The 25,762-nt window shown below is 41.5% G+C and overlaps 1 protein-coding gene across 2 annotated transcripts; it reads right to left on the bottom strand.

Moving 5' to 3' along the window:
- Nucleotides 1-8,382: 8,382 nt before the first annotated feature.
- On the bottom strand, nt 8,383-25,661 carry mlxip (MLX interacting protein). 2 transcript variants are annotated; one of them, XM_079358031.1, is made up of 17 exons: nt 25,070-25,661; nt 20,832-20,938; nt 20,463-20,548; nt 20,200-20,289; nt 20,080-20,121; nt 18,853-19,024; nt 17,836-17,925; nt 17,541-17,635; nt 15,865-16,426; nt 14,809-14,915; nt 14,201-14,306; nt 14,001-14,122; nt 13,736-13,843; nt 13,520-13,647; nt 13,253-13,376; nt 12,091-12,220; nt 8,383-10,950 (listed from the first exon to the last, which is right to left on the bottom strand). In XM_079358031.1, exons 1-17 carry the CDS (start codon nt 25,375-25,377, stop codon nt 10,844-10,846), a joined length of 2,484 nt encoding a protein of 827 aa, XP_079214157.1. In that variant the 5' UTR covers nt 25,378-25,661; the 3' UTR covers nt 8,383-10,843. The 2 variants fall into 2 exon arrangements, with proteins under 2 accessions (XP_079214157.1, XP_079214156.1); XM_079358030.1 differs by having other exon boundaries at nt 8,468-10,950; nt 18,853-19,093.
- Nucleotides 25,662-25,762: the final 101 nt, after the last annotated feature.

Here is a 25,762-nt window from a genome sequence, read left to right as displayed (position 1 = left end):
TGTTGCCTGGCAACAGCCTGGACTCTCTCAAGGAGAACTGCACTTTGACTCTTTCATGCGGTGACAGTTCTGCACTGGAAAAAGTGTTTCTTCTCTACTATTCCTACTTATTATCTTGTCTATGTGAAGTCATCACTAGCATTTTATTTATCCTTACTATTTACATGAGAGGAGTGAGTCTAACTTGACGAATTGTTTGTGATGTTTTCCTCGTCTTTCAGGTGTGTGAAACATCCCCTTCATTGAACTTCAATTGAATAAATAAACATGTGTTTCCATGACTGAAGTATCCTGGATTGATTTGTGCATCCTGACTTTAAAGCCCATGAGGATAGTCACACCATGAATCTACTTAACACCCTTTGTGAGAAAGACTTTAGCACATGCTAACAGCTCTCGCTGTCTGTTTTGTGTCACTTTTTCTTTGCACCAACACCAGCTCGTTTACACGCTCACAGATACATTACTGTTTGTGACAAAGTCCTAAGATCACTACGTTAAAGTTTGGAGTTAAGCATGAACGCACACGATTTTGGCGCCAAACTAGCTTACACCGAGGTTATGAGTTCAGTTAGCGTGCCTTTCATTTTCTGTTGCTTTGAGCTAAACGCTAACATCAGCAAATGTGCTTATATTGACTTTACTAATAAGTTTTTTTGAAGAAAGTAAGGAATGACATGCAGGAAAGGAGCCCAGGCCCCTGGCTTAGGATGAAAGCCTGAAACGTAACCTGATAGGTCATCGGCACCTCAGCCTCATGTTTGAGTAAAATTAGCATCTTAAGCGTGCTAAAAAACAACGTAAATTGGAGATCATAAGTTTAGCATATTAGCACGCTGAAATATTTTAAGTAAAACTGTATCCAATGAAAAGGCAAAACCAAGGCACTCTTCTTAAAATAGAAAAGCTTTATGTTAATTCATCATGGAAATGATCTAATTAAGCCAACATGTTACAGTCGACCTTCGTCAGGGCTAGCTTAATTTCATCGGTTCCACGATGATCTATCCTTTACAATTAAGCTTTTATTTATAAGGAGAGTGTCTTGGTTTTGCTTTTTTAAATTCATTTTTCTACCAAAGATCCCATTTTTTATTGTTAAGTTGTTTCACCTCACTAAATAAAGCCAAGCTCTCCTATTGTGTTTCTAAATAAAAACTTGGTGAAGATTCAGAACATTTTGAAATGACTTAGAGGGACATATGGACGTCTTTCCTGACCATCACAAACGTTTGATGATTTACCAAAAATAAATAAATACCATTTCTTGTCTCATTAATTTTTTTTTTTATGTTTATTTGACAGGGACTGATGCAAGTGAAAGTGACAGTGGTAATAGCTGATGCTATCTTGCTACTCCAGTCTCTAGAAGGGCATCTGTGTGACTAAGAGATTCAAACAGTAAAAGGTAAAAACAGCTGAAGAGAGGTTATGATACCTTAAAGCCATCTAACGCAATCCATCTGATAGTTCTTCAAGCCTTGTAGTCCGGTTTAAAAGAGCTGGAGGGAAAGGTACACCAATGTTTCAATGATTTGGTTTCAAAATAAAGTTGATAATACAAAAGCTATGAATCATATTTCTAACCTTTTCATCAAATTGTGGATTTTGTCATTCAAAGTTTTACCCTAAGTAATGACTGCGAGGTGGACTTTTTTAACCAACAAGAATTAATCATTTCCACTGTGGAGTGCAATGTGTGTCTTACGTGACTCCTGCATCAGCTTATTGTTATCTCGGTTTGCTGTTGACAGTGCTGAAATGAATGATGTAAACATCCTGTAGAGTTGATTATCCAATGTAAGGCCGTTGATCTTGACTTGTCATTAGGAAATGTCTTATCGGATAGAGCATCTTTAAAAACCTTGCATCATGGTTTTGGATGTCGTCATGGGTCAAAGGAAACAAGAATTTCTGAGACTAAAAAAAAGGAAATAAGTGAAACAGGCGTATGATCAAAAGAAAAGGATACGATTAAGTATGACTTTAACCACTTAATAGTAACCAGGGTGACTGTGCCTTGCTTCCTCAACTTTGATCTGAATGTTTCAGGCCTTCTCTTGAAATATTTGAACGACATCGACAGTGTGATTTAAACAGAACAAAGTTAAGTGTGTCAAACCATACGTTTACTTCATACTCCTTTTAAGCATCATAAAAAAACATTTCTGAGTCAAATGAGAGGACTGAGCAGAGGTTTCCTTTTTTTTGTCAATCGACTGATAAGCATCAGAATTCTTACAACTCTGTGCGTGGCATCACCACAATGAGCCACCGCCTGGCCTTTCTCGAGAAGTTGCAAACTAATAATCAACCAAATGAGGGCATGCTTGGAAAAAGTTACATGTGTACTCTCTCACACTGCATATATACATATATGATGCCAGCCAGTGCCAGTGTAGGAGCAATCAGCAATAAGACCAAATATATATGATGTCTCGTGGTAAAGGTAAGTTTTCTTTAACACTAAAATGTTATTATAGGTGTTGAGAAAATGAAACGCGTCACTCTTCAGTGCTCATGTAAATAAATGCTTCTTTGGTCAAAGATTGGTTGTAGAGATTACACGAGTATTGAACTGTCGACAGTTACTCTTTCAATCCACAAACACCCTGAACAAGTCAAATACAGTTTAGCTCATGGTTAAAAACTAAACAGTTCTTTCAGGAGTGTTGACTTCATTAATCGATTATTCTGTGTTATTTCAATCTCGACTTTTGACTCTCTGATTTTGACATAATTATCACTTGAGAAAATGTACCGTTCACCTTCTATGCAGATGACAACGTCTTTTCGGTCTTTATTGCAGAACACCTGCTATGTTGCATCGTGATGCTGCACGTCTCATTTGTGGCCTCTCAACCAATTCGTGGAGCAGAAGAAGTGGAGAGTGCCGTGGAGAATCTTCGGAAAAACATGAAGAAGGTGGCGATCACTTGGTGTGATCTACTGATGGCAGAAAATGATTACGTATGTACACACACAGCATATTTTATTAGCAAATATTCTTGATAAAGTTCACAGAAAGTGATCCTTGAGGTCAATAGATCTTGACTGGTTTAGCTTCGGGAGGACCAACCACAAAAATCACAACCCCCATTTTTAAAATATTTCAACCAATCAGATTTATTTAAAAAAAAAAAGAGGTAAACTTGAGCTTGTATAGTGCTCTTCTAGTCTTCTGACTTCTCAAAGCGCCTTTATAACGCACGCCAGTCACACCGACTTATTCACAGGAGCTGGGGATCAAACCCCTGACCTTCCGGTTGAGAGACGGCGGGCTCTACCAGACAGTAAAAAACACGTGACAGAACAAAGAGATGAAACCAAACAAGCATGTTTAAAAAGACCTTTTGGCTCGATTGGTTTTCCCATATTGGCGACTGCCTAAAAATCCCTCTGCAGCCCACTTTAGGTTCCCAACCCACCACTTGAGAACCACAGCACGAGATTGTTAAAGATGCTGCTCTGCATTTTTGACTTTATCATTTTGTCCTGTCTCTAGGTGAAGGTTATGTTTGACGATGATCCACCGAATTACAAAGCAAATGGGACAGAGCCTCCCGAGGGAATAACGTTTCCAGTGGGAACCAACGCCACAGAAGTCCTGGACTCCGTCTGTGAAATCAACCACTACTTCAAAGACCATCTGCCAGAAATCATCAAGAATCTCACCAGGCAACCCGAGAAGGAAGATCTCACTCAGCAAATCCTCGATAACATTACAATGTTTTACCACCAATTCAAAGCAGCAGTCCAAAAGACAAGCAGGGATTTAAAAACCTCTGACAAACTGAGCTGTAGTTACAGAAGTTTAGAAATGAAAGATGATTACAGTTTGAAAGTGCTTGGCATTAAAATAATGTACTTTTCCAGACAATGGCTTATGAGTTTCACAGGCAAACATCCCTCCTGTATAAGTCAATGAGTAAATGTGGAAAATGTTAAAATGGTCTTCTGACTGCTCAAAGCGCTTTTACACCGCAGGTCACAGCCGCCTTTGTGGTTAATGTATTTATTTATTTATTCATTATTTATTTGTTTGTTTTGATGGTATTTAAGTGTTTATACTGAATGATCTGCCCTGTATTGCTACATTTTGATGTACATAATAAAATAAAGGCATTAAAAAATAATTGGTTTTTTTTCAATATTTGTGAAATAATTACACACAATGCTAACAACTTAGCTCCCACACACCCATTGATACAAAGTGGCGTCAAACTCCCTAACCTGAAATTAACTTCATCAATCAATCAATCAATCCATATTTGCAAAGTGTCAATTCATAACAAATCTAAAGACACTTTACAAAAGAGCAGGTAAAAGACTTTATTCTTTGATATGTTACAGAGACCAGACATTAATCCATCATGAGCGCTGAGAAACATTTAGCAAAAAGCAGAAAGCAGGCAGAAATGTCCAGCAGAACCAGACTCATCATGAACAGCCATCTGCTATAAAAGTGGGAAAGAGAAGGATGCAGGAAGAAGGATTTACCTTGACACTTGTACAACACATGTAAACATGTACAACACATGTAAACATGTAGGCTTGACCTGCAGGTTGTACTCTAATACAAACATACCATTTAATTACAGGTTATTTGTATAGCACATTTCATACAAACATAAACTGTGCTTTACAAACAAAATAACAAAGTCATTTAAAAAAAAAATCAAATCAACACAAACAAAGGCACGAGAGAAATACAATGTCATAGCACTAATGTCACTTTATTCATCTAGTTTTATATAGCTCGAGTATATATTTAGACTTGTTGTCACACAGCTCTCTTCCATATATATGTGTGTATATATATATATATATATATATATATATATATAGAGAGAGAGAGAGAGAGAGAGAGAATTGCCTTTAATTTACTTTAACTTCAAGATGGGTGAGTATAGTGAAAGAGCAGATCATTTTTTTGACATGCTCACTCTCTTCCATGTAGGTTACTGCGCTTTTTAACAACACAATGTGCGTATATCTCTGATATGTCGCGTGCCTTTGCAAATCACATAAATAATCATGATGGGCTGCCATGGTCAAACATGTCAGGGCCTTTTTTTGGTCCCAGTCCAGCCCTGTCGGACTGTATGTCAGAAAGATACTGAGGTGTTATTCCATGTAATGCTCTGTGAACCAGCAGTAGTATTTTGAATTCAATTCTGTTGTGAACCAGAAGCCAAAGGTTTATTAGGATTGGTGTTATGTGTTCTTTGTGCTATAGCACTCTGGCTGCTGCATTTTGGATGAGTTTGAGTTTCTTTATGGATTATAATCACAAAAACAACATATCTTTTATTTTATTTGCAAATCTGTTTTACTTTTACTAGTTGTGTCTGAGGGACTGCAGATGTGAACTAGCTCTGAGCTACCTCCGGTGCAATACATCAAATGGCAACATGTATGTTAATATTGTGCATGGGTTTTTTTTATTTTTTTTTTACAAATAAAAGTTAAATAATAATAATAAATAAAATAATAATAATTTTGAATTCTGAAAAAACTATCCAGAACATGTGAAGCATGAATCTCTTTCATTCTTTTTTTATTATCTTTATTTGTTTCCTTTGGCACCTTTTGGATTATAAAGCTGCATTCAGACTTTTGATGAACTCCCACGCGATATTAACGTTTCTCATTTTTCCCCACGAGGAAGGGATTCCTAAAACTAAGAGGAAACCCCCCATAAAGTCAAAGTGAACACCCCCTTTCTGCGTAATAGAAATGATCAAACTTTGATTTTTATCTCAGGATCACTTATAAAAGTGATCCTCGAAACATGGAGGACAGAAAGTGTCACATTAGAATAAACCTGCTGCTGACACACCAAAGCACACCAGCGAAATGGATTACCGTAATACAGGTAAGAGAAGGGCAGCTGTTTTCATTCTCGTTTCCAGGCAGACCTGGACACAACATTCAAACTCTCTGTGGTGACTCTCTCTCTCCCTTCATTCATCTCCTTTGTCTGCTGTTGCATGTTATTCTTTTTAGTGCTCTTCTTCATGTACCTGCTCGTTGCAAAAGGCACCTGCGGACCTGTGAGAGAAAGACGGGACACCGAGGACGAAACTATCAAGATGATGCATAGAAGCATTAAAACGACTCTGCAACAACTGGTAAGATTTCTTTTTTTTTTTTTTCTTCTTTTATTATAACAGGAGATTATGTCCAGAGTGTGCGCTATTTATACCGAGGGTTTTACATTGAGGGTTTCACTGTCCTTGATGGAAGAACATCCAGGCTCCAAACGTGTTTGCAGTAGTTAGAAAAGAGTTGATTGCGTTTATTAAGCTCTCGTTGGGGAAAAAAAGGGAAATTGCCGCCGATCAGAAAATTGACCACAAATATCCTTAAAGTTGAAAAGTAAACTTTTTAATGATGAGTGCACATTTCTTTACATGGATTTGAGCATCTCGGGTTATAAGACCTTATCCCGGTTTTGATCATATTCAGAATATGACGTTTACATGCTCACAGAGGAACCTTGATTAGTCATAACACTCGTGTATACATGATCAATAATACTATCCTGGTTTCTGACTACTGCGTCTTATGTGCACAGGTGCACAGGATGTTTATTTTTTCACAACACAAACCGCGACATTTAGAAATCTTAGAAACATGACAGCGCGATGGCTTATACATTAAAAAAAATAAATCATAAAAAAAATAACCCTTTACTTTCCCCCTTTATGATCCAAAATGAACTAAAAGTCTCGAGCAAACAAAAAAAAAAGATTACATTTGGTTAGAAAAATGAGGGCATCCGCCGAACGCTTCCGTTTGCTCATCCAAAACAAACTCAGTCCATCCAGTAAAGGTCGATCGATCACTGATATGCAGGGATAAACAAAGAAGAAGAAGCGACCTCACCAGGACAGGGAGGATGGATGATCTGGCCGCTCAGCCTCTCCGTGCGTAAATGACGCGCGTGAGGAGACGCGTCTCTTTCAGACACTGTCACGGGCCTTCAGCGCTCTTTTCTTTAAAATACACAACTTTTAAAAAAAACAAAAAACAAACAGACTATGAACACAGGCTGACAGCAGCTGCATCAGCGTTTTTTCTGGCGCATTACTTTTCTTAATTCTCTGCTCTTTTGCGCAGCGCCACATCCTGCCCTTATAACCTCTGGATTCATTAAACCGGGATTTTTACATTATTATTCTGAGGACATTTTGCCCCTGTGTGTTCTATACTATAGCCAAACTTCAAACTATATTCTAATTTGTGTTGGCGAAACACAAATCGCATTCCTCTCTCCGGAATAAGACACTCTCGTTGCCGCCGTCATGTTTGTTTTACGCGTGCGTCACTTGGCTGAGTGTGCGCCTGCGCAGGTGTTGGCAGCGCTGTCACAAACTGGGGTTAAGAGCGTGCCATGCAGAAATCAGGATATAATGTTTGCATGCATAAATACAGAAACGGGATACTTAAAACCCCCAATCAAAACCAGGATACTTAAGTCCATGTAAACGCACTCAATCGGCCTATAACAAAGCCTTCCTATAAGTTATGACCTTCAGTATTTTAGGCTATGTGATGCTGTTTCCAAAAAGTTGTGATGATATGAAAAACGGTGACATATTTGTGAAATAGCACAAAGGCCCAATGCTCCAAATGTTACTACTATTGTGTTTTACATCCATTGAGAAATCCATTTTTACTGGGTGACAATTCCATGGAGAACAGTTTATCAACCAAACTGTTTTTGTTTTGCTGTTAATCAGTAATTTAAACGTCAAAGTGAATCCTATGATCTGACACGATGAAAGAGAAATCTAAATATGAGACACAGAACGATGCTCCTGTGAACGTCCTTTAGCGAGTTTGAATCCTAAAGAACGTCTTTTGTGTCCTGCAGACTTCTTCCCCACAGCTCCCCAGCACCCCCTGTCTGTCCCAGCAGTTCACAGAGCTGGTCGGGGACGGTGATCAGCCCATCACTGCCAGGCACCTCTCCTCCTTCAACTGCCACCTGCTGAAGATATCCGAGCTGATCCAGGGAAAAATGTCAGAACCCCTGGACTACATCTGCCAACTCGCTCTGGACCTGCACAAAGACGTGCAGGCAATGGAAAACTGCAGTCTGCCCACCTTTCAGGAGCACACAGAGCGTTATGTGTATGCGACGTGTCTGCTGCACACCATGGACCGGAGGCTCAGCTCAGCCACTTATAACTCCATCTAATACAAATGATCACTGTTTGAAATTGTTGAGATTCAAAATCCAGAGAGAGGAAACGTTTTCTGGAAGACGTTCTTACCTTTCACTGTCAGTATCTGATTATAAAGTCATGTTTATTTAAAACAAGATATTTATTTAATTTATGCAAAATAAAACAATAAAAAAAAAAAAAAAGATTTGTATCGTTGTTGCTTTTATTGGAAGACATCCTTAAACCTGAAGACATGAACTCCAGAAGAGAAACAAAACAAAACACTCAGATGCAGCAATAAAAATATCTTTACTTCTTCAAAACAAATAAAATACTAAAATCTGTCTGCAGTGTTATACTGTACATCATCGGTTCAAAAACAAACAAACAAAAAAAAAAACACAAACATTTGCACAAACAGCAAATGGAGGTTTGAAATACAACCAGGTTTGACTTTAACATAAAAGAATGAGAGAAAAGAACATCATGTAAATGCACATCTGAGTGGGCAGGAGGCGCTACGTCATCACGTTTGATCATGTCTTACAGAAGATATTAAGAAAAACTAACAGCTTAAAAAAACTCATTCATAACACTAATAGCTACATTCAGATTTCCTTTTTGTTAACGTAGTTTCATTAAGTAATTGGACTTAACACAACTGGACTTTTTTAAGATTCATTTCACTTTTTTTTTTACACTTTAAAACATCAATGCAAAGTGTGCAGCCTCTATGTCAACAAAGACATTTTTAAGATGTATTAAAAAAAAAAAAAGAGTAAAATCTTCTGTTTAAAGACATCTGCATCCACATTTAAAAAAAAGAGCTGCACATTCGTCAAACAGGAACCAATGGGAGGTTCGCTTTTTTTTTTTGCTACCGTAAAACTCAGAGTAAACTCAGTAGTTCTGCAGAAAAAAAAACAACTTAAACACCAGTCACCAAATCAATGTCTGCCTGAGGAGAGCTGAACCACACACAAAAAACAAAAGGACACAGACTGACTGATCACCCTGCACAGAGACGAGTAAGGCCACTTCATTGTTAACACTCCCGACCAAATCTGAGGAGGCCGATCAAATCTGAGGAGGCCGATTCTCCAGCAGAGAGTGAAGAAGTGAGAGGACGGGTGCTCTGCTCGTCTCATATGGCTTTTTGTTCCGTTTCTCGTGTCTTCCATCAAGGCACACCGACGGCTCTTTTCTGTCATTTCCAACCTTTATAAATTATTAACAGAATAAAAAAAGTGTGGTGTAAACCGTACCCTCGCAGAAGAGAGCGATCCTCACTCCTTTTGTTTATGAAGGAGAACGATGACGCTGACCAGCGCAGCCCTGAGTGCTCGACAAAGACCCTTAAAGACCCCCTACAGCTGCTGTGCATTCAGCTCCGCTCTTCTTAACACTGTACATGTAAATGTAGGTGATATAATAAGTATCTGTACTGGACTTTCATTTATGCTCCCTAAGGCGGCCTTGTCCATGTGTGAATGAGAACAGACGCAGTTTGGGAACCTTGACTTGAAGCACACTTTCTGCTGTCGGCCTCTCAGTGGGAAAAAAAACACACAACACAAGAAGTCCAGGTGAGCTGAAGAGTGAACGCAGCAAGAAATATTTCGATCCTGCAGTTTGTTCTTTTGTTGCATCATCCGCCGTCTTTGTAAACATTACATCGCGACTTCTGCAGCGTCCACTTTTTTATTTATTTATTTATTTTTTACGTTTTTGCCTCCTGAGACCTCCCTCACTCGTTCCCTCTATGAGGGGAACTAAACTTTGCAGGAGCAACTCGGGAAGATTTCGGGGGGGGGGGGGGGACGTTTTCTTTAAATTAGCAGGAGAAGTGCATGCGTGAACTTATTTATTAGTCTTTGCTTACTTGTTCATATTTAATGTGGCACCTTTGTACAAAGTTAAATTCCTTGTGTGTAAAAGCAAACCAGGCCAATAAAGCTGACTGTGATCCTGATCAAGATGACTCTTGGTGGACACGGGCAGAGAGAGCGGAGCATAAAGGTCGACAGAAACTACGGATGCAACTTGCAAAATAACATTCACCTGAGTAAATGAGGGACGGATTCTCACCTTTCTTTTAAGTACTTACCAATCTTTCAGGCGACCCTCTACATCATTATATGAAAAAAGCCTCTTTTAAAATCAAAACAAAACAAAAACAACAACTGTCAGCTATTGTTCTGAAAGAAATCCAACATTCATGTAGTTTTCCTTGTGAAAAAAAAAGCTTCACATCCAAACACTTTGTACATCTGAGAGAGAAAAGTGAATGAAGGAGCACTCAGCATTTCCCTTTTTTTGACACCTTGCTCTTAAATTGTAAAAAGCAAAATCAAAAATATATTTCTGTTAAAAAAAAAAAAAGCACACCGTCCGATGAGATGCTCAGAGAGTCTGCAGGCGTCCGCTCTGGCTGTCGTTCAGATGCAAAACGATAGGAGCCACTTTTTTTGCACCGTTGTTCTTGATGTCAGATAGAGGGAGGCTTCCTGCGTGTGTCAGTCTCACCACAAAGTCACTGAGGCTCACCTGCATGTCGTATTCATTACTGAGGGAAGCGGGCGGATCTGTGGAAGACGTGCTAAACCCCCCCTGAGTGAACAGGAGGTAAGCAGGCGATATGTGTTCCTCTTCCTCTGAGAGTGACGCTACACATCCGGCTGTGTGATGGCATGGAGGGCTTCTTTAGGTAGCAGCGACGGATCACTTAGAATCGATGTTTTTGTGCTCAGCTGGCGGAGGGTACTCAGCACCACTGAAAAACAAGCAAACAAAAATCACAGTGCGTCCGTCAATCTGTACAGAAAACGTCCTGCAACTGTTGAATTTGCTTTTACTATATTTGCATTTCTTTTTTATCACCATTTAATCCATTTATCATATAATCATACCTGCCATTTGCTTTTACATATACCATTATTCATGCATGCATCTTTAATATAATCCTGCGTCTATGGTGATACAAGCAATATCTTGAGCAAAACCACAAAATGACCTTGTTTGAGAGTGTGTGGGTGTAAAAAACGTTTCTGCAAAATCTGATGTAGCTGCATCGTTCACGTTTAGAAGTTTCTGGACAGAGAGAATTTGGCTGTAAAAAGGCAAATTAAAAACGATGATCAGGAGGCTCTATACGCTCTTGTTAAAGAGTGTGCAAAGCAGTAATTAGAGCAAAGGCTGGCTACTTCAAAGAATCTAAAAAAAAACAACAAAAAAAAACAATTTTCACTGCTTCGTTTACGACATACTTTCATGTTTTTATTCATAGTTTCGGTGTCGTCTCTGAAAACCCGCCAAGGAGGAGAACCTGTACGTCTGTTTGTCATTTCAGGACATTTCCACGACTGCAGCATCCAAGTTTTCCCGGCTCCAGAGCCCTCGGTGGTTATTGCGCGTCTCCCCATATATGGGGGCTAAAGTCCTCAACGCAGGCGGCTCGGGTTCGACTCCAGCCTGTGGCTCCTCTCCTGCAGGTCAATCCCCACTCACTCTCTCTCCCTAAATTTCCATCTCTATCCACACTGTCCTATCTCTCCAATAAAGACAAAATGCCCCAAGCATAAAACAACCTATGATGCTCCAGAGTCCTGAATGACAGGCTGAGAACAATGACCCAAAGAAGAAATTCTTCTCCAGCTGATGACGTGACTGCAGAGCCTTAAAAGATTTGAATCATTTAGTCAATCAGTATATTTTAGGGTAAGGTTCCCAGCAGCGGCCCAGGTCCAGCAACCTAAAGCTCAGCAGGGAGTTCCTTTTTTGAACTGCCCCCTGTGTACAAATAAAAGTTTCCTGAACTGTTTTGAATTTAGATCCTGATTGTAATTATTAGTTTTTTTAACAGTCACGTGTCAGAGAATTAACGGCCACGCGTGAGGTCGTCCGTTTGACTTACTGGGTCTCAGCACCGGAAGAGAGCAGTGACGATCGAGCCACTGCAGCGTCGTCTGACACAGCTCTGCTCGGGTCGAAGTCGACACCATCCCGTTGAACGAGTCAAAGAGCGGCTTGATGATGATGCTGAACTGGAACGGCTCCAAGTCAAGGATCATCATGAACTACCTGATTCATCTTTTGTTCGTAAATTACAGGATTTAGTAACAAGACAACACGCGGAATATAACGTAATGGTCAACTGTGGTCAGAAAAAATGGTAACAGAGTTGGCATCTCAAACTGTAACACATGACTTATAAAGCCTTCATTTTCAAAATGTCGTCATCAATTTATTTATTAAACGATGCTGGAAGTCCCACAGGCTCAAAACTTCTCTGCTGCATTCACAAGGAACACATTCAAACATCACACACTTGTTTCTTTGGGTCAGTTTAAAAACTTGTCTCAACTATCACCTGAATACACCTTTTAATTGGCCGTCAAGTTAAGCAGCCAGTTTTCTGGTTTCTCTCTCTTATAAGAAAAGTCCATCCTCTCCGTCTTCTGCCTGCTCCAACTTTTCAGAAAAATGTGTCCTCAAACAGGCCGTTTGGAGATTTTCCCTTGATGACATCACAAAGGGCAGTAGCCCCTCCCCCAGGTGGGTGACACTCCCACAGCTATGTGTTTGTTCTGCCCTCTGAGTCTGCCTTCTCACCGTAAACAATAGGACATGGAGCCAGAAAGCAGCGAGTACACCCGAGCCCTTCCAGAGAGGGGGCGTGGTCAGACACAGCTCATTTACATATTTAAAGCTACAGACACAGAAACAGCCTGTTCTGAGCAGGGCTGAAATAGAGGGGTTTATAGACATGATCAAATACAGGATCAGAGTGGATTTATAACAACACACTTCACACACCTGTTTTTAATGACTTATTTTAACTGGTTGAAGAGAAGGAGAAAATGTGACTTAGAACACTCAGACCTCATTTCACCCTTTCATCAAGCTAAACATTGACTCATTGCTCACGGGGACAACTCAACTCCACCTTTACAGTGAACATCACAGGATATCATCGTTATGACGACGATCAGACCAGATGCCTTCTCTGTACCGCGTGTTAGAAATGAGCTGTAATCTGCGTGGGTCAATGAACGCTCTCCGACTAAAAAGGATACGATCCAGAACTTCCAGTTCTGCAGAGTTCGGTTCTTCACGTATTCGTTGAACTTCTCCTGCATGTGGTCGATTCGTTGCCGCCTGATTGGCACACCGGTTGCAGGAAGCTGCTCCTGACTCACGCTGTGGATAAGCAGAGAGAGAGAGAGAGAGAGAGAGAGAGAGAGAGAGAGAGAGAGAGAGAGAGAGAGAGAGAGAGAGAGTTAAGCACCAGTCTAATTTTGTATAACATTAAAAAGCAGATGTGATATGATGTCTTTGCATACTTTATGGAGGTGTTGAGCTCCTCGATCTCCTCTCGTAGTCTCCTGACCTCCTCCTGTAACTGCTGCCTCTCCTGCTGCAGCTTCCCGATGTGCTCCACTGTCTTCTGCAACGTGACTGCATTACTGATCTAAAAAAAAAAAAAGGGAGGGGACAAATACATTGAATAGGTAAACAAACACTCCGCACACACTGTGAAGAAAGAGAGCTGCACCTACATTTGATTGTGACTTCAGAGTGGGGACCAGGTTCCAGAGCGTTTTGAAGCCGATGTTGATGTTTGATCGTCTCTTTTGTTCGGCAGATATGTGCGTCGTCCTCCGACCCTGTCGCCCGCGAGCAGGAAGAAAATACGACATGTGAGAGTTCATCATCGTCTATCACAAAAGGAGAAGAGGAGATTCTACGATTTTGACCCGCCATTAAATCCAACACAACAATCACATGCTGATGATGTAAAACATCTTAAGACAGCTGACATACCTGATTATGTTCACTCTTTACCAGCGCTGTGCTGCTGCTGCTGCTGCTGAGCAGAGCCTGGGGACTCGGGACTTGGTCTAAGCCGCACGGCGACCCTTGACCTGATCCTGGCTCTCTGTGCGCTGGGAAAAGAATGAACACATCTTGTAAATGAGCAGTTTTTGAACTCTAATTTGCTTTTGTAAATCCTGATCTCTCACCGACACTTGATGAGGCTTTTTGATTTTTGCGGCTGGAAGGATAAGACTTCTCTTTGTGCGCAATCGGCTGGGGAGACTGCTGGGACATGACGTGAAATCCGGGAGCCTGAGATACGTAACATGAGCAAAAAGGTGAGGACCAGGACACGTTAAAGAAAAGTTAAAGCTCTTGTGAGAAGCGCTCTGCAAAGTGTGCCTCTAATATCTTCAAATGGTACCTGTCCATATTCAACGTACCACTCATTGTATTTGCTTTGAAAAACGTTAGCTGGAGTTTCAGGCATTAAAAAAACCACTTTACAAAAACAGTCATTCTCGTTGCTCATGGTCTGATTTGCTCGCCATGAAGACGCAACAATTATATTTTCAATCAGTTTTTTTTTCTCTTTTTTTTTTTACTTGTTAAAACTTCTCACAGGACCTTCAACCTGAGTTCCCTCTGTCGTGTGTCGTCCACGTAAATGAAAATAAGGACTTGAAGTGAAGTAGAGGCGGAGCTTGGAGGAGAGCTTTGGTTTTGAACTGATGACTGTGTTTTTGTTTTGATGAAAATCAGCACTTAGTGGTGTCAGAAGTGAAAAAACAGTGGGACAGAGATGAATGTTTACCCCTGCGAGATGAGAAGGTGCGATGACCACGCCCGTGTTCTGCACAACTTCTGCTTTCAGAGGCGACGGCGTCACAATCACAGCATTCGGGTGACCTGGGAAAGGAGCTGAGAGAGCAATCAGCGGCAGGAAGAAAGAGAAATGTTCATTTATATGTGAACACATGATCACTTTCATAAGATGAATCCAGCCTCAGTTTCATGCATCTGTGACTTTTCCTTTATTGCGCGGCCCCACCTCGCAACTCACAGGACTTAAAGGATCAGCTGCAGGGTTGCAAAATTCCAGGAGTTTTCAAAGTTGGAAACTTTCCATGGGAATTAACAGGAATTTATGGGAATAAACCGGGAATTAAGAAAATTGAAGGTCCTGGCTCTGAACAGAGAACGTAAATATCCTTGGGGGAAAACGTATTTGAGCATAATCTTCTAGATTAAAACAACTACAGTTCATGCACGTAAACTTGAAATCACATGCACAACGCTTACTGCGGGGCTGCTGAGGCCACGCCCCCTACATGCACTGTGCACACCTCCATCACATGCACTGTTGATTTCTAGACCACACTTTGAAAGAGACTACTGAAGCCACACATGTCATTTTGCATGAATGTCTGCTAAGGACAAAACTAAATGTGAATAATTATGCTTGGATATAACACAGTTAGATAAAATTACCCTCAATTTCCAGTTAATTCCCATAAATTCCCAAGGAAAGTTCCAAAATTCCCAAGCTGAACTTTCCACCCATCTGCTGCTCCCGTCCTGCTGTCAAATTCCCACAGCACACCTTCAGGGAGGAGTGGAGTCCATGCTGTCTCGTCAGGTCGGGATCACAGAAACCCAGACCAGAGTGACGACTACAGATGGTCATAATGTTATTCTAAATCTACATTCAATTATCTATATAAATATAAAAAGAGATTCCTCATGATCAATAACAGTGGGTCTTATTTTTTAAGGACATTATCAAAGGATGGAGCTGCAGGAATTCCTAAGTGCTATATTGTGGTATAACAGCATCAATCAGTGGAGAAAGCCTCTTGCTCCTACAGACCTGTGAGGATGAGGTGGGAGGCGGGGAGTGGATGAGCAGGAGCGATCCTCTGCACGGGCCGGTTCTTGTTGGAACTGGATGAATGAAAGGGGCGAGGCAGGGCGAAAGTCTGAGGGTGCTGCTGCACAGGAGCAGCGTTCAAAGGAGCCATGGGCTGGAGCTGAGTAGGAGGAGGAGGCGGAGCTTGGGAGGATATGGAGCTGTACTCGGAGGCGTGACTGAAGGTGGTGGCTGCGTTGCTGGGTGGGACAGCGGGGGAGGCTTTCGCAGACGGGACAGGCTTACCCAGCGCTGAGGCGCCGTCCAAGGGGGAGGGGACCATCGGTGATGCTGAGGTCATGTCCTGACCTGACAGGCACTGTGCCAGAGGATCATGGGATAACGGCTGAGAGGAAACTACAGTTTCACTGGGCGCCACCTGCCCGGGAAACAGAGGCATGAAGTTCTGTGCAAAGGCAGCATCACTCCCATCAGTTCGGCTGCTTTGAGCGGCCATGGGAGAGGGGAGGGGCAGGGGGCCAGGAGGGGGGATGTGGTTGGTTGGGAGTTGCATGGAGACCAGCTGTGTCCAGTAAGGGATGGGGGGGAAAAAAAAGGAAAAAGGGAACACAGTTAGTCCGGACTTTAAGAGAAATGATGATGATTCAGAAGAGACTCAGATTTATGTTAACTCATATTAATGCTGGGTCAGATTGAAACACATTAGTACGCTCTGAACTTCTCATGTGCTTTTTTTTTTCTTTTTTCTTTTTTCATAAATTCGAATGCAATGACATCGTCAACAATTTGAATTATGAATCTTTTAAATACAGATAAACATTTGTTCTGCTCAGCTGTTGAATCAGGGATGTGATAGGCTGAAGACAAAAAAAACATAAAAACAAGCACCGCCCCCCCGAACACGTTTTCTTATGGTGTGTTTTCTAGTCTTGTGCATCATTGAGTCTTCAACAAGTAAAAATCTTTACTTCTTATTAAATGCATCATTTTTTTTTTTTTTACAAACATGCAGACCTCAAGAGCTCTTTTGTTTCTGCGCTCTGTAACCCTGCAGTGTGTCCACAGCTTGAGTTGCTGATTGTGCACGCCACGTGTGGTGTACTGCTGAGGTTTGGGACTTAATCCGAAATCCCCCTCGGAGGAGCTGCCTACATATCGTGTCTTGTACCCACATCCTTTTTTGCTCCTCCTCTGATCGGGGGGAAGAAAAAAAAACGCTCTATAATCCTGCTGTCAAGTTTCTTTTCGGCCAATCAACTTCTAATGAGGCGATGAAACGTGGTGAATTATACAGTAGTACCTGAGAAATCTATTAATTAATATTTAAATAAATTTACCAACTTTCACCAACAGTGGCACAAAAAAAAAAAAAAAAAAAAAAAATCAAACAAACAAAAACTTCTGGTAATGCTTGAAGGGCGAGAGCAGCTTTAAAATGAGTCACTGATAATCCTAACAGAACATCCATTAAATGTTAAGCAGTCTGAGCAGCAGACGTCATGTATGAAAGGCGCCATGACATCAAGTTTAGTAATATTATGATTTTTGTGTCGCTAAATTCAGGCAGACTGATGGTAAAAAGATCTGGCAGAAATCAAACAGCTGAAAATGATGAAGTCTAAACACTGAGGTGAAGGTGTTGTGTGTTAGGGACGGTGCCTTGGCTCGGTGTTTACCTGAGTCTGAGAGATGCTGCTGGGTAGAGGGGTGACAGATGATGCAGTGGGGGAAACAGAGGGGAAGATGGGCTGACGGAGGCTGTGAAATAAGTCTGGAACAAGAGTCTCTATGTTAGCTCGAGGTTAGTGAAAAAAAACACACACACACACTACTTTTTGAGTTAGGCTAAGCATACTGCTGCAGCTGAGTTACCAGAGTAACACGTGTGCTTGATTACAGTAAAGTGTGCTCTATAAGCTTGTGTGTTGATCTGCTGCTGCTGCTTCTACGGCCGGGGGGGAGGACCGCTACCTTGAAGCGGATCGAAGGAGTCCATGAAGTCGAGGTTGGGTTGTAAGGGGATGAGTCCTGGTTGGATCATGTCTGCGTTTCCCGCGTGAGCTGTAGAGAATCAAAGGCAGAGGTTGCAAGATTAACCAAACATGAAGGAGCGCCCGTATTCAGGCTCTCACTCTGCCACAGAACCCTCAAAAATAAGAAAATTGAATTTTTTTACGTGGCTTTATCAGATTTCTAGTTAAAATGTTTGCGTGAGTAAAGGATGAAGAAATGTGACGAGGTTGTCGTGCTCGGACTCTCCGTCTAAAAAAATTACGTTTTTTTTACTCAGTCATATCTCGCTCTCATGCTGGGCCGACTCCAGATTTTAAACTCCAGTAAAAACCACCACTGAAAGTTTATTCTTCCACTTCATTACTTTGGTTAGAAAGAAAATGCACCGAGAACAGATAACTTCAATTATTTTGGAGTTTGATTTTTTTTCCCCTTCTGGTTGCGATCGAAGCGATTGACACGACTCCTGAACACAAGATGAGGATTTGTCAGGTTTATGACCTTGGTCTTGACTCAGTCTTGATCCCTAATTGTTTTGCTCTGCTTGTACTTTTCTTGAAATTATAAGAGTGCATAATGAAAACAGCGAATTTAGAGAATTGTATTAACCAACGTACAGAAGACGGAGTTCATGAAAAAACTGGAAAAATCGAATGTTGAAGATACTAAGAATCATATTAGGATGATTTAACTGAGAAGACAACTGAAACATTTTCTCTTATTTTTTAAATTTTATTTTCTGTCATGCACCCTCTCTCATTTTTTTTATTACATTTTGTGTGTTTTTTATTATTCTTTATATTTGCATTTTTTTAAATTCTATTGTATTTATTGGTAATTGCTTCTCATATTTTATTTTATTTAAGTACTTGTTATTTTAGACTTTTTTTTTTGCACCGATGCACCAAAACACGAAGACAAATTGCTCGTATATATGTAAATTTATTTGGCAATAAAACGGATTCTGATTCTCACCTATCTCTCTGGGATTGGGCCAGGCTATGGGCTGGTGCGACGCCAGCGTGGAGAAGAGCGTGTCGGAGAACTCGGACATCAGAACGTCCATGTCGAAGAGGTTGTCCATCTCCATGGGGGCGGGCGTTTCATTGAGCTTACGAGGGAGGCGGCGTGCAGCCAGGTCTTCATCCTGATAAAAGGAGACACGGAGCATGTCTGGAGAGACTTCCCCGAACAGCGACAGCTGCTCCTCTGGTCCCTTCGAGGGTTCAAAATGCAACACACATGCAGCGAGAAGCACAGCCGTCATAAGAGGAACTTTACCACACTTCATGCACTTATCTGAACAGTGAATTATCTTCCTTTGGTGGATATATTTGGTGCGTTACAAGCTCAGTTAGATGCAAGCTGTCAAAAGCACTTTGAGTGAAAAGTTGCAGATCTGTAAAAAAAAAAAAAACAGCTTCGGGAAAATTAAGAGACCACTGCAGAATTATGTTCTTCTTTGGTTTTACTGTTTAAAAGGTTTGTGTATGAATAAAATACACATTTTATTTTATTGTATACAATCCTTTTCCTCAACTTCCAAATAAAACCGAAAATTCTCATTTAGGTTGTTAAAGCTCCAAAAATATGAAACGATTAAAAGAACAAAACGACGCAGCATTTCTCAGACCACGAGAAATGAAAAGTGAGAAAAGTTAACACGAGTCAAGTCATCTATATTTGGTGGAATTAACTCTGAATATCGTCGTTTAAAACGCCATGTCTTATTTTTTTTTAGAAAAATTGCTCTGTGCTCCTCCGAGTGAAAAATCGTACAACTTTTCAGAAAGGCGCTTGTTGGACATCTCGGGCGCTCTTTTCAAAATATGATTTTTTCCCTGTATTTTTTTCTCTCTCCTATGGATCGTACCCACGTCCTCCTCGCTCCATGTCAACAAACATCCTTAATTTGATGCTGGAAAAATCTCAAAAGACAAAACATATATTGAAAAGGCTGCGTTGTTTTTAAAGTGACTGTTGTCATGGAGACAGGAGGCACGTGCAGCTCTTTTTTTCCCCCCCCTCTGTGCACAAAAAAAAAAATCGGCCTACAGAAACATCTGGAGGGGATCTCTTAATTTTTTTCACTGGGTTAGCAAAGGGTTAAACACTTCATCATCATCATCTTGTTGAACAGATGATGACTTTAGTGCTTAGTGTGAATCTTTGGTGAATTTTTCATAATGTCCTTGTACACACCTTCAGTAAGCTGGAGAGGTCGTCGTCCTTGTGCTTGTTTAACTGCGAACGATTCAGAAAGCGACATTAAAGATTAAACTCCTTCAATACAACATCAAAGAGAATAAAACAATGCTTTACCCTTTTCTTAAAATACGTCCTCCACTTGTGGTATTCTCTGATGACAATTTCAATTCTTCTTTTCCAACACTTCCCCTCTGCTGCCGTCGCCTGATCAGGAAAGAGAAGGGAAGGGAAACGAATCAAAACACGCCAAAACAAACGGCACAAAGAAGGGAAGTGCCACTTAATGTGAAGTGCTCAGGAGACTAAACAGAGAGTTATTTATCGGCTCAGTCGGGCCGTCACAGGACTCCGTAATAATTACGCTCGTCTATCTTTACCTCCGCAGGACGGTTGATGTCCAGGTCCATGGTCCCATCCAGAGGAGTGACGAAGTGACAAACAGGATTCTCCCTTCTCGCCACATCTGGAAGTAGAAATGCAAAAGTCAAGGTCACCTTCGGTTTCCTGTTCCTGCAAAGAGAAATCAGCATCTGGCGCTATGGCGCACACTGGATCATTACCTTTATGTGGACGCTTCTTTTCTTTTCTAAAACACACATCTGCTTTTTTTAAAAAAATGTTTTCACACTGATGATAATGCATGCTGCAGCTTGTTTAAAAAAAAGGGTGTTAAATTCAGGTCAATCTGGAGTCCACAGTAAACTACAGTATGTACACAAGGCGGTAGAAGGGCGTGGAGCGCTTACACTGCATGTACCAGGCTCTCCAGATGGCGTTGTTGAGGCGGATCTTATCCCTCCAAAGCAGTTTGAGACCTTTGAAGTTCTTCCATTTCGGAGACACCAGCTTACCACTAAGAAAGTCAAGAACAAAAGAGTAAAGCTGATGAGCGACATCTCATCATGTAGCACAGCGACATCTTCTCAAACATCAAGATCACGGTCCCACTCTTCTTTTTCTTATCAACAGAATTACACCTTTACTGTCTCCTGACTCTTCCCAAATTATCACCTGGTTTTCATATTAACACGGACACGTGACAATCACCCCTAGCCCTAAGAGCTAAGGCTGCTGCTGAGTGTACTTCTGGTTGATGTTGGCGCCCCCTGTGGACTAAGCAGTAAGTCTACTTTTTTTTTTTACTGATTTTGTGTGTAATTTATGTTTTCTGGACTTAGAGAGAATCTTTGCTGTTTAAATCGTGTTTTGGCTTTTAATCTTCTCGTCAGACACCCAGCCCCTTTACATGCAATAAAATCATTCAAAGAGTACAGAAATAACCAATATTTAAGCTGATGGTCTGGTTTGATTTTGAGGCATCATCATTTTTGTCAGTCCGTTTTATAACCAAATAAAAACTCCTCACACTACAGGTCACCCTGACAGACAATAATCAGAAGATCGAAAGATCAAAACAAAGGACGTGGAGTCGGGAGGAATCTATGAAGGTCAGCGTGACATGGATAAGTCAAAGATTTATGACATGAGGAGATTGCATACTTGTGTCCTGCACTGACTACAGTGAGTGAACCAGTGAGTTGTATAAATGCAGCTGTGTGTGTGTGAACAGGGGGCTCATCATTGTGAGGTAGAGTCGATCATCAGCTATGTCGATGTAAAGGTCAGAGGACGAGCCGACCTGCTGCTCTTGTGACTCTGAGATCACGAGAAATGGAGATGAGCGCAACGTCGACGTTTGTTTTAGAGCAGTTTTATTTTCACTGTTTTGGACATTATCCTGCTGTCTTCTATTCTTTCACCCGTTAACTTCCTGCTAATTTATTACAAAATGTTTGGTTTAATTAAGGAGACTGCTTGTATAAGACAGATGTTTATGTTAAAGGTCCAAAGCTCCTCAAAACACATATGTAAAGTGTGTTGTTGTAAATCCACTCTGATCCTGTGTTTGATCATGTCTATAAACCCCTCTATTTCAGCACCTGCTCAGAACAGGCTGTTTCTGTGCCTGTAGCTTTAAATATGCAAATGAGCTGTTTCTGACCACGCCCCCTCTCTTGGAAGGGCTCGGGTGTACTCGGTGCTTTCTCGCTCCATGTCCTATTGTTTACGGTGAGAAGGCAGACTCAGAGGGCAGAACAAACACCTAGCTGTGGGAGTGTCACCCACCTGGGGGAGGGGCTACTGCCCTTTGTGATGTCATGAAGGGAACATCTCCAAACGGCCTGTTTGAGCTCACATTTTCTGAAAAGCGGAGCAGGCAGAAGACGGAGAGGATGGACTTTTCTTATAATTGGGGGGTTTGTAGACAGACTGGGGTCACATGTTAGTGTTAGAAAAACATGGTGAAGTGTATTTTGATTGACTGTTCTAAAAGCATGTTCTTTAATTCCCCCACATTTTATAGATATAGATAGTTTTAGATAACGGTTTAACTGTAATGACAAGAACATCTTGAATCTTGCACCGGAGATCATTTCCATCGAGAGAAACCAAATCTGGTTTCCACTCTGATTAAATGCGTCACTTTGTTGGTTCAGAGTTTCCCTTTTTCCATCCTCAGTGTCAGTTTTAGAGGTCTGTATTTCCTTTCCAGTCCTTTCCTGCTGTCACTGTGTGCTTACTTTGTAAAAATTCTGTCAGGAGAAGTGAAAAAAAAATAAAAAAAAGTCTGATTTATGAAGTAGGGGAGCAGGTTGGGAGTCTAGCTGGGCGCACTAAAGAGAGGCAGCGTTAGCGGGGGAAAGTTCACAGAGCCTGCAGAGTAAATAAGTAGACACCAGCTCTCCTTTTTCAGATGAATGACAACAGCAGAATAGAGACCGCTCGTGGTGCTTTCCTGGTCTAAAAATAAGACCAAGTCCAAAGAATCTAAGTTGGTGCAGTTTGTAAAGTCAAAGGGAATTGTGGGAGCAGCTGGCGGTGCACAAACATAACAGTTACACGCTACATGTGCAAACAGAGAACCACGGGCAACACGACGCCGGGAGCGTCTGTTAACTCATAACCTTTAAATGCTTCATTTTAGACAAATCTAATATTAGAAAACCCTCCTTTTGGTTTGGGTTTGAGAAACAACAGTGTTGACTTGATCAAGTGGTTTCTGCAAGGGGGGGTTTTGAAGTCCCATCGATGGCGGTCTCCACGCTGGAAATCCTGTCTCAACATAACGATCGCTCACCCTTTATTGTATCTTTTTTTAACCCCTTAATTTAATTAGTGTAAATGTTCTTTTTTGCTATTGATGCTGTTTACGTTACCTGTTTTTTGGAGCTGCTGTAACACCCAAATTTCCCCAATTGGGGGATCAATAAAGTTTATCCATATCCTTAAAGAGCTGGAGCTGAGGCAGGTTTTTAGTCACTTTTAGTGACACATCACTCGTCCATCAGTCGGGTCAGCTACCTGCTTAAAATATAATCAGACCTATTCTAGTTGTTTTTTTTGTAACTGGCTGTAAACATGTTCATTGATGCTGTAAAAACTGGCTTTTTTGAACGGGGGTGTGTATGTGACTTCCAGCGCTCTCGCAGCCAGCCTCAAGCGTTCCCATGACGACCTGCAGGATTTTGCACTTCTGCATCATTTTTACAGGTCTGAACGATTGTTGTTGCATTTTTCGTATTTTCCAGACACTGTGATTAGACAAAGTAAATCTGTTGAAACAAGCTAAACATTAAAATGCCACAAACACATCATGTCATCAGCAGCAACAGCCTGATAGTGACTCATAATAATAATAATAATAATCATCGGTTATTAAGTACATTGCGTCACTTCTCTGCTGATTGTTTACAAGTTGAAGATCATATCAGGGTTTTGAATGCCAAACTTTGTCCCGGTACTTAAACACAGCTAAGAGCCTGAGAGCTTCTGTCACCGCTGCACTACAGCTGACAAATCACAGACGGCCAAGCAGGAAGTTACATGAAGAGGATTCTCGTGACTGCAATTTAAGAGCAGGGAGTCCCGTGCCTTAGATGACTTCAGCGTTGTAAAAGGTGTTACGGTTATTCTTCTTTTTGTTTGTTTGTTTTGAAGTCTCCTTAAACTACTTTTTTGTCTGATTTATTTTTGGGGGTTTTCTGTCATTATTTCAGAGGATTGAGTAGGATATGGGGGGGGGGGGGGGGGGGATGATGTGCAGGAAAGGAGCCTCAGGTCAGGCTTGAACCCGTGCCTCTTGTCAGGAGGACTTCAGCCTCTTTACGAGGGGCGTGACCTAACATATAGGTCGTGCCCCAAACATTATCTTCTTTCAATTCTGACACACACAAACACACACACACACACAAACACACACACACACACAGGACATGTGGATTGTCTCTTCATATGCAACAGTCGTTGATATTTGTCATCCCCTCTGCTGTCTCTCCCCCACCACAGAACTGACTATATGTGTTACATTAACCAACACTGGACTGGAAGAGTTTCTGTTGACACTGCACTCTTGTTATTTTCACTGTAAATCATGGACATACCTGCAGAACTGCACACTGTGCTTGAATTTCCCTCGGGGTCAATAAAGTATCTATCTATCCTCCACTGTTTTAGCTTTATTCCTTTAATTCCCTAATTATTTTTTGCACCAAGTTCAGAGCTTCAGTCATATTTAACCCAGACCAGAAGTCATTTTTGCACAAATATAATGGCAACATGTTTGTGCAAAATAGATAGTGCGTGCAGGATTTTGCCTGCAGATTTGGGGTGATTAAAAACAAGAAATTGCTCCAATATTGGATGCAAATGTCTGGTATTTGTGCTGCCATTGCATCAAAACATTGTTTGATTTGAAAAAGGACCCCATCGAGATTATTGCATGGATTATCTTGCACATTTCTGCACAGCTGTCCAACTCAACTATCCTCAATATTCAATGTTATTGTTTTTAAATCTGTTTACTGCTCTGATTGTTATGATTTATATGTTTAGATATAAAGTTGACCTGAGTGGAGTTCAGGACACAATCACAGCTCACATGGGAGTGCAGTGATGGTCAGATCAGGTGTGTTACGTCACTCACCTGTACGCCAGCGTCATGCACTCGAACAGCTTGGTGAGAGAGGCGTCGATGGAGATGTGCGACATGCTCGCCTTGCCGAAGTGGTAGGTCTGACAGGTCTGCTTGTTGACAGTGTCGAAGTCGTAGCCTTTCTTCGGGGGGTGCTCGCTGTGCGGGGAGGACACCATGAAGTGTCCACTGTGGATGATCTGAGACTCCAGCCCGTCGGACCTCCGCAGACCCAGGTGAGTCTCCTCCGCGTCCGAGTCTTCGTCCTGCTCCTGCTTAATGCACGCCGGTGGGCGACGATACTTCTGCCGGAGAGACATCTCTCCTCCGGTCGGCTAATCGGTAACTCACCAGACAAATAGCTAACGTTAGCCACCACCAAGCTAGGACAATAAAAACTCTCCCTTTCATGAGGCTTCTTCTCCGCAGAGGGTGCGACACAAGCGGACTTCTTTGTTAAAGTTTGTCAACTTCGAGCCGCTGAGTCCGGGTCCTCGGTTGACTCATTTTTTTAAAACCCGCTGAGGAGGGTTTAACGGCCTAAGTTAATTTGTCCTGGTGGGGACTTGAAGTATTTGGTGCCGAGGAGACCAGCTGACTAAAAAAAAAAGGGGGCTCGCTGGCTTCTATGTTCCTGGCAGGAAGTTGTTTAGTTGAAGCGTTCTGATTGGTCCGAGTCAGAGCCCCGCCCACCAAGAAACTCAA

The sequence above is a fragment of the Symphodus melops genome, assembly GCF_947650265.1.
Source record: "Symphodus melops genome assembly, chromosome: 1".
Taxonomy (NCBI): domain Eukaryota; kingdom Metazoa; phylum Chordata; class Actinopteri; order Labriformes; family Labridae; genus Symphodus; species Symphodus melops.
The sequence above is the reverse complement of the archived record's forward strand: the minus strand, read 5'-3'. Positions and strand labels throughout refer to the sequence as shown.

Bases quoted from the DNA above. Each gene is read 5' to 3' on its own strand.
- mlxip (XM_079358030.1), bottom strand. From the start codon at position 25,377: ATGTCTCTCCGGCAGAAGTATCGTCGCCCACCGGCGTGCATTAAGCAG. The intron at 17,926-18,852 runs GTGAGAATCAGA...GATTCTCTACAG, and splicing joins GCCCAATCCCAGAGAGATAG to CTCACGCGGGAAACGCAGAC. The intron at 13,648-13,735 runs GTAGGTGCAGCT...TTTTTTTTTTAG, and splicing joins CTCTGAAGTCACAATCAAAT to ATCAGTAATGCAGTCACGTT.